This window comes from Vigna radiata, chromosome 1 (assembly GCF_000741045.1).
Source record: "Vigna radiata var. radiata cultivar VC1973A chromosome 1, Vradiata_ver6, whole genome shotgun sequence".
NCBI lineage: Eukaryota > Viridiplantae > Streptophyta > Magnoliopsida > Fabales > Fabaceae > Vigna > Vigna radiata.
Window position 1 is genome coordinate 33608961 of NC_028351.1, and position 9015 is coordinate 33617975.

The 9015-nt window shown below is 32.8% G+C and overlaps 2 protein-coding genes across 2 annotated transcripts; one reads left to right on the forward strand and one right to left on the reverse strand.

Moving 5' to 3' along the window:
• Positions 1-486: 486 nt before the first annotated feature.
• LOC106772671 lies at positions 487-1498 on the forward strand. The gene has a single exon (XM_014659217.2). It carries the CDS (start codon positions 658-660, stop codon positions 1315-1317), a length of 660 nt encoding a protein of 219 aa, XP_014514703.1. The 5' UTR covers positions 487-657; the 3' UTR covers positions 1318-1498.
• LOC106772662 (mannan endo-1,4-beta-mannosidase 2) lies at positions 1464-5945 on the reverse strand. The gene is made up of 5 exons (XM_014659205.2): positions 5036-5945; positions 4127-4324; positions 2958-3080; positions 2402-2613; positions 1464-2171 (listed from the first exon to the last, which is right to left on the reverse strand). The coding sequence occupies exons 1-5, from the start codon at positions 5393-5395 to the stop codon at positions 1778-1780; spliced, it is 1287 nt and encodes a 428-aa protein (XP_014514691.1). The 5' UTR covers positions 5396-5945; the 3' UTR covers positions 1464-1777.
• Between the last annotated feature and the right edge of the window lie 3070 nt (positions 5946-9015).

A 9015-nucleotide genomic window follows, 5' to 3' on the forward strand; every position in this document is an offset into this window, starting at 1 on the left:
CTTAAGTATAATTTTGCCTTGAATTTAAAAACACGTTTTGCATTTTGTAGCAAAGAACAATTGATATCCCCGCTTTACTTTACAGTTTTGGATTAATTTTTGTGGTTCTGTGTTTTTCCATCGCGATCTGGGTTAATTCTATGTTCAACTTTACTTAATGAAACTGACATGCATAATTTGCCTAATATATTTATATTATATAATAAATAGTGAACTCACCCTAACACTTAATATTTGGTTTGAATTTATCTTTATCATTACCTAATACAAAATCTTAATAGGATTATCTATTTTTTAAACGAACGTAATAAATTCCACATAATGACTTATATTTAAAGAATAATGAAGATAATAATATCGATATAAATGTAATATGCTATTCAAAATAGTATTTTTAAGTAAAAAGTTACTATTAATAATAGATATTTAAAAATATGTTTTAACGACAACGAACCAAGCTGTTTCGTTCGGACAAAGCCCAAGCCCATCTAGCCAAAAGGCCCAAAGTTTTCGAGCGTTGGTAGCGCGAACTTGTCCCGCCAAGGGTTGTGTTCCCGCCATGAACACCTCTCTCGCGTTCCCTATTTAACAGACCTAACCCTTTTATCTTCTTCGCGCCACCACCACCGTCTTCATCTTTCTCTTTTTCCGATCACAATGGTTGTTTCTCTCGGCCCCGGCAAGTTCTACGGCACCAGCCTACCCCGTCCTCGCATCTACACCGACGTCAAGTTCAACGACCACCGCGTCGACCCCCCGGTCCCCGTCACCGATCCACTCATGTCTTGGGCCGAAGAGGCCCACTGGTCCATGGGCGGCCTTAGCTTCAAGCGCCTACGCCTCCAGGGCAAAATCGAAGGCAACGTCCAAAGACTCCGCTCCCAGCGAGAGAAGGCCCAGGCCCAAAGTCCAACCCCGGCCCATTTCGTCCCCGGCCCATCGGAAAGATCTTCCTCGCCTTCCCCTCCACCGGCCCCGGTGGTGACCAAACGCCGAAGGTATATGGATCTCATCGTAGACGAAGAGGAAGAAGAAGAACCAGAAGAGGTTGAGCCTCCCCGAACTCGTGTTCGGAAGAGCCGCTTAGTCAAGAAGCTCGGCGATGATTTCGATAGGGTTGCTCAGGAGAACGACGAAACCGATACGATGCCATTGAAGACTCTGACTCGAACTCGGAGATTGGTCAAGAGCACTGAAAAGAGAACAGTGGTTGAAACGGCGCAGAAATCAAAACCTAATGGAAAGAAGAGCACCAGTGAAACTGAGAGCCCTAGGGTTAGAATTTCACCAAGATTGGCTAAGCGTCTATCATATTAGATCCATGTTGTAATTAGAAGAACATTGCTTTTTTATTTTTTTTTCTTTTCCGCATTATATTTTGTTCATGATGCTCTCTTTTCGCGTGCAAAAAAGATGGGTTTGTCCAAATTCCAAGGTTTAGGATTTGTTCATCAAAATGAAAGTAGATACCAATGTTTTCATTAATCTCCGCATACAATCCACGGATATTTTGATAATTTAATTTGATTCAGTTACATACAAAGTAATTTTTTTTCCCTTGATATCTACATGGGTCTTGTAGATTTTGGTTTTTCTGTATGACACAATTTGAATTATACTTTGTTCAAGCTATAACATGTATTCAACTAATCACTCCTCTCCAGAATTTGGTGATGAAAAGCTGAAACCAGAATAATAATATTGTACAAGAGCTCACCCACAACAATCTGTACCGAATTCTATTCCATAATTTGAACACTGTTTTCCACTGTTTTTGTTAACAATGTTCTTTGAAACTTACATCCAGTTGGGTCCATCCCTTTGCATTGGCCAATCTGCAAGACTGTTCAACAAATACAGAAGAAGTAGATGAACTTTCCCATGGCACCATCCCATATTCATCAGAAAATTCCTTCATACCACTGACCAGGAATTGCCAAACCAAAGCCCCCGCTCCAGATCTGTTTCTCTTGGCAGACTTATAAATTATGTCTAGAACAGCTCTGTGCATTTTTTCCCTGTCTGACACCGAAAAGTTCTGATTTTCTTCTGATAATCCAAATTCAGAGAATAAGACGGGCTTCTTCAAAACTTTGTCACCATCTTCAATGTGGGAAAGCATCCACTTCGAAACAAATTTAAGTTGGTCCTCGAATATTTGCTCATGAAACCTGTGAAAAGGCAATGCACATTAAAACATAAAATAACCACAATTGAAGTTTGGATATATGTATTTTTAAAGGGTGTAAACATAAATTTCAACAGAACTTGCTGTAACAGTTGATCACCCAGACATAAGAATCTCTTAGATAACCTTGAGACATTCCTTCTGCAGGTTTATTTTTCTTACAACAGTAAGCAAACTCAAATCTAAAGAACATACTTTTCAGGGAATGCTTACCAATGATCAGGATAGATATGAACAGAGGCGAAATCAATATTTGATATTTTGGAGTTCCGAATAAAATCAGACCCAAGTCTAGATGCCCAAAGCTCAGGATTGACAGTTGAACTTTTTGGATCATTTGGACTATAAAATCCTTCCAGACCCACAGTCAACAGATGGTTCTTGTCTATCAATTTGACAAAACTTGACATTTCGTCTATCCATCCCTGCAATTCTACCACAATTAAGTGTATACTTAAATATCAAAATATAACTGAAAGAACGCTACCCTTTTCTATAAATTCTATATAGTTGCTGCTATGTGACAGGGGGTCACTGCAGGTTCAGGTTGTGGAATCAGCCTCTTGCAATGGCAAGTTAAGGCCTTCTTATATGAAAGATCGATAATTGGTCTAACCTTCCAGATAGTAAAAAGGGCTAAAAATTGAATATAGAATCCTTCTTATCAGATTTTATCAAATTCAGCCACCGTGTTAAAAATAATTTGATATTGCCAGCATACTTTTTCCATTACTATTTCAAGGTGCTAAAGCACATGTGAAGAACTTACTTGTAGAGTGTCACCAGAAGGATCAGACATGCAACGAGGTTCATTAATCAATTCCCAACCAAAAATGGTGGGGTCATTTCTATACTCAATGCCGTTAATACTATTCTTCCTTGTCAAGACAGTCTGCAAAAAAAAAGAAAAATCAAAGGAAACAATTAATTGATCTAAGACAGATTAAGGGTTGCAGATCTGCAAACAATCATGGCTACTACACAAAAATAAATGTTAGATGTACAATTTACAAGGTAAAGGAAGAGATAATTTTGATCCAGGGAAGCAGGAGATACAAGCTTCATATAAAGTCATGAATCATGACTATAGATGAAGCCTCAGAAATAAGGTTATTTATTTGTCATATATATTAAAAAAATAAAGGATAATGATATTTAGACAACATTTTTTTTACAACATTTGAACATTGATTACGTGTCAATCTGTGATTGATCAAAAATCACTCCACAATCAATAATATTAATCATAAACATTACTGTGGAGTAATTGTTGTCAAAAAAATGTTGTCTAAATATCATTATCCAAAAATAAAACTTATGATTGGTGGGAAATGGATCTCCTACAATTTGAAAAAGAACTGCACAATCTCTCAATTCATTCTACCTTTCCCTTACTTTATATATATTAAAATTATCAGATATTAAAATCAAGAAACGGCTGAGAACTCATGCAGTTTTCTTTCAGAACTGAGGAGAATCTTAATCCAATTCTATCAATGAGAACCTTTATAGGATGGAAAAATCAGACAGTTAATTGGTAAAATGGTACAACAACATTGTCACAAACCAATTATTCCAAAGCTTAAGCTATGCTATGAAGACACGTGAAAGTTTCATTAGTTTATGTTATATTATATTCTAAACCCCTCGTGCAAGCTTTGTTTATCTATGTTGATTTGATACCGTGTCATAAACAAATTAGTCAAAAGCTTAAACTATTAGATGAGCACATATTTTATTGCTTTAAAGTTTACATTTATGTTTCTAACAACTTTTAAGTAAAATACTAATTTTCTTCTTTGTTAATCAAACTACTGACTCAGAAATTCTATAAATGTTAATTTAACAAGTGGCAATAGTCACTCTCCTTTGTTTATTCTAAAATGCAGGATGCAGGGGAAATGAAAAGAAAAGAAAAGAAAGATAGAGATTTAATACCTTGATGTAGTTCTTGAAATAAGTTCTGATAGAAGGATCAAAGAAGAAAGAATCGTTGGAGGAGCTTAAGCCTACCCCTTCTTGCCATGCCCATTTCACATACTGACTCTTCCCACCATATGCTTGCAAATTATTCACTAAGCTAAGAAGGAGCCTAATTCCATGTTGCCTTGCTTCTGCTATCACATAATCCAAGGCCTGTCACCAATCACCCATCAATCCTCACCATGATTTTCATTCACAAATAAAACTACTACTAATCACATGAGCATAAGGAGTTACCAACACAAAGCATTTTTATTTCATCAGGCATAAAGGAAGGACGCATTCAACCATCATAACCTTTTAATTGTTGCATGTCCCAATAAACTATTTGTGAGAATTGCAGAAGTGATTGGTTGATTATAAATGGCAAAAGGGTAAAGAAAAATAACACGTATTTCACATTGAGTCATCTTCGCAATGAACATAATTTCAGCAGCATCAATGAAAAAAAAGCATATTTCATTTAATTCTGCTTTATACTAGCCACAGAAACACCACGCACCAGGAAAAAAAATGGTATCTCCATTAACATAACGATAATATTCAGGTCTAAAGACAAAAACTATGTCATGATTCGTTTCATATTTTACGACTATCGCAACCCAAGATAATTCCCTCAATACAATTTGAACCAAAGCGAATCCCAGTTTTGCGAACACCGACATACACAATTTTCATGAAAAAAAGAACAAAAACAGAGAACGGCGCTAAGAAAAAGAGAAATCAAAAGCCCGAAAAACTAAGCAAAAATTGTGTCGGTATCCGACCTGAAGCTTAGAAAAAGGCACACTGAAACACAATTGTCAAAATTGTCGTAGCAACAAGTTACATAATTAGAAAACAAGGAAGAACATAAACAATTACCTGAAAAGCTTGTTCATCAAAATGACCAGGGGAAGTTTGAAGGGCATTGTAGTCTCCGTCGTTGAATGCCCAAGTTCGACACACAGTGAGACCCATCTTAGCACCGGTTTTCATCATTTCTCGAACCTTGGATCTCGAATAAACATCCACCGACTGAACCATTAACCAGTAAGAGTTCCACCCGTTTACGTAAAACGCTTTTCCATCCAACACAAATTGCGTCCCGTTTCTCTCCACAAAGCTCAATTCTGGCCCTTCTTCCAAAAAGCTGAACCTTATGCCCCCAAAAGACATATAAACAAAAACCACAAACGATGCAAAACCCAGAATGGGATAAAACAGGCTATTCCCAAACACCATTATCTGGTGGCGAAATTCAACCGATTGGGGAGGTTCCCGGGGTACCCTTTTGTCCCTTTGATCAAAGGGTCACTAATTCAGTGACACTTGATGAAGATTGCTGAACCTCACACCCCACTAGTTAGTTTGGTTGTTCTTCGCACCCCCAAATGGTTAAAATGTCTAGATCTCTCTGTATGAACTGACAACAGTGTGAATGGCTTGAAAGGTATTAACTTTAATGAGTTGCAAAAACAAAACTGAAACCAATGGGAATGCGCAAGGAAACTTTAGTGGGTTTTTAATTTGCCGTAATTTGGGGATTTAAATAGGGTGAGCTGCGCATGAAATGATGAAATGTTATGGTTATGGTTGTGCTCCCAGTTCAACCCCATAGAAGGAAAAGAGCTTGAAAGATAATCACATGTTTATCTTCTTTGAAATATAGTCCAAGTTAACAGCTATGATTAGGTTGAAATTAAACTAGAGTGTGAAGAACGGTGAGTGTGTGGTGAAATATTTTGCACCGAGTGAAGGAACCTAACGACACTATGTTATGGACCCAACCTTCATTCGGTATCAGTTACATCAACATTAAGGAGAAGCTCCATGCTAATGTCACGTAATGCTCAACTATTTACCATGTTTATCAATGCAGTCCATAGAATGAACTCAGCAGGGTAAAATACGACAAAAAAAAAAGAGTCTCAACTCTCTTTCTTCCCTTCTTCCCTTGTGTTTATTAAAATTTTATTTTAGTTCTAATTAAATTTAAGTTGATATAAATATGATTATTTTAAGTTGAGTTCTAATTAAATATTTTTATAGTAAATACGTAAAATTTGATATTTTTTAATTTAATATTTAATGTTTAATCTATTATTTTAATTATGTATTGCTACTTTATTCTCACGTATTATATATATATATATATATATATATATATATATATATATATATATNTATTTATTTATTTATTTAATCTCACATATCAATGCATAATCTCATTTAATAATACAAAATTATTAAATAAGATAAAATAAAATATATAATGAAGATATATAGTAACAATATAATTATTCCAAAATAATAATTATAATAATAAAATATATACAAATAAACTATAGAGAATAAAAATCTTAATTCTTATATAAAGAAATTATTACAAGTTGTACCATCGTCATTTTTACTCATAGGCACATCATTACCTAGGTGATAATTGTAAAAAAGACAAACAAACACAACACATAAAAAGATAAATTAATGTATAAAAGAGTTATCTCAGATAAAATAAGTCATGTTAAAGATATAATTTAAACACAAATAAATACAATATATGCATAAGCACATAAGACAAATGACTCTAAATTCAGTTATCTGGATATATGTAATTAATATCAAAATTCACTAGAGGCATGTACTTGTGGTGATCTCTATGCTTTGGAGAGCTATAGCCAAAGAGGTTATCACCCTACCACACACAAGAATAACCTTATCCAACTATCACCACATAACTCATTCTATATTTGAGTGTGTATGATTATTAGAGTATCATGATACCCATTTATTTAATCTCACACATCAATGCATATACTAAAAGTATCCCTAAAAAGAATTTCTCCTTAAAATTCCTTAAACACCATCATCATCATACATTTATACAACAATTTCACCACAATAACGTTCATAATAGATCTATCTCAAACAGTTAAAGAAGAAAAAAAAGTCAATAACAAAATCGGCACGTAGTAATGACGCTTAATACTAAACCTCTCGCAAAAAGTGGCATTCAACGACATTTTTTATGCTCATCGTCCTAGAGTTAAAAGGCTTTAAAAATGCATGAAGTTGGCGCTCAACGGTACCTTGCAACCACTCAACACTAAAACATTCACATAACACGATACTCAATGATAAAATCTAGAACTCAACAGTATGGAAAAGGCTCACAGACCTACACAAGGAGACTAGCGATCAACACAGTTTGGTATCACTCAATGTTGCATCAAAAACTAAAATTTTTGTGTAGTGATTGAGAGAAAATGGACCTATCCAACTGATAAATTTGGTACTCCTCTTTTAGTATTTTGGGTTAAAACAATTTTTCATGAGATAGAGTTTCTAACAAATGTTCAATTGTTCATATTTCAATTTTCTAATTCACACATGCAAACAATCACAAATACTTAACATAAATTATCAACTAATTCATATCAGATCAAATAAGTCACACACACCAAAATAGATTAATTAAAAACCAAATTCATTCCCAACATTCAAAATAGAAAAAACATACAAATCATCAAAATTAGTAAAACTCACAACACATATTGACACTAGTTTCATTACCTTGACAAAACAAACTCAGAGCTCTAAGATAACAACCATTCCTTCCAACTCACAGGATATTCTATCTATACATAGAGACATCATAAACATGATTAAACCATACCATTATGATCAATAATCAGTACAAACTCACACATAAGGTTAAAACCTCACATACAACCAAGAGAAAGGTTACATGCAAGCCAACTTTGAACCACGAGAAAACTGAGCAGAAAATGATTAACACAATTGAAGAAATTGGTTGGATAGAAGAAGAGCTCACCAAGAGGATCACTCAAACAATTTTCGATCTCCAAACAAATGAACAACAGATAACAAATCCTTAAGAAAAGTTAAAAAAAAACTCTAATAAAGATATTTTTAGAGAGATAATGTATTTTAAAATAATAAAATTCATTTATAAAATTTTCTATTTACATAATCCTTTTTAATATTAACATAACTAAATTTCATTCTTTAAACCATTATCAATTCTAAAATATTCTCTAGATCCTCAATATATAATATATATATATATATATATATATATATATATATATATATATATATATATTTGTAATTAATATAAAATAATAATAATATTATTGAGTAAATTTTATTATTTTTATTAAAATCGTATTGAAGAAACAGTGTCTTTGCAATATTTATTAAACTTTTAATTTTAAGCTCTAATAATTTTTTTATATTTTCTTGGTTTTCTTAAAAAGAAAAAACGTTTTTCAATTCTTACGTAAAGAAAGTTGTTTTTTGATCTCTTTGGTTTATTTACACGATTGAAATGATAAGTTGAGCATTAAGTTATCATATTAAAAGTTGAGTAAGATGAGATATGCATTATTTTAAAATTATTTTTAAACCTAAAATTTATAATATGTATAAAAAAATGTTAAAAGAAAACAAAGATGTAAATTTTAAAGGAAGAGAACCTTTGTATTATATTGATTATTTTTAAATAGAAAAAAAAAAAAACATAACAAGTGCATGTCTCTTAGTTTTTATGTAATATGACTCTTTTATAATGTTATGAGTGAATAATGAGATTGAGTAAAAAAATTGTGTTGTATGATAGACATTTAATTCTTGATATAAATTATTGATTTGAATCAATGATGATCATTTATATGTAAAATGTTTTAATTTCATTATTTTATTTTATATATTTTGTTGTGTAATGGTTTTCAAGTACTTTGATTATTATATGTTATACATAAACATAAAATAATGCATGTGTTGATAGTAAATAGCAGTGATACTAAAAATTTTCGGATGAGATAATATTGTTTATATATATA

What these genes read in the sequence shown, in the direction of transcription:
- LOC106772662 (XM_014659205.2), bottom strand. Translation starts at nt 5,395, where the DNA reads ATGGTGTTTGGGAATAGCCTGTTTTATCCCATTCTGGGTTTTGCATCG. An exon ending in ATTTCAAGAACTACATCAAG is followed by an intron (nt 3,081 to 4,126) that starts GTATTAAATCTC and finishes TTTTTTTTGCAG; the next exon opens with ACTGTCTTGACAAGGAAGAA. An exon ending in CATATCTATCCTGATCATTG is followed by an intron (nt 2,172 to 2,401) that starts GTAAGCATTCCC and finishes GCCTTTTCACAG; the next exon opens with GTTTCATGAGCAAATATTCG.
- LOC106772671 (XM_014659217.2), top strand. Translation starts at nt 658, where the DNA reads ATGGTTGTTTCTCTCGGCCCCGGCAAGTTCTACGGCACCAGCCTACCC.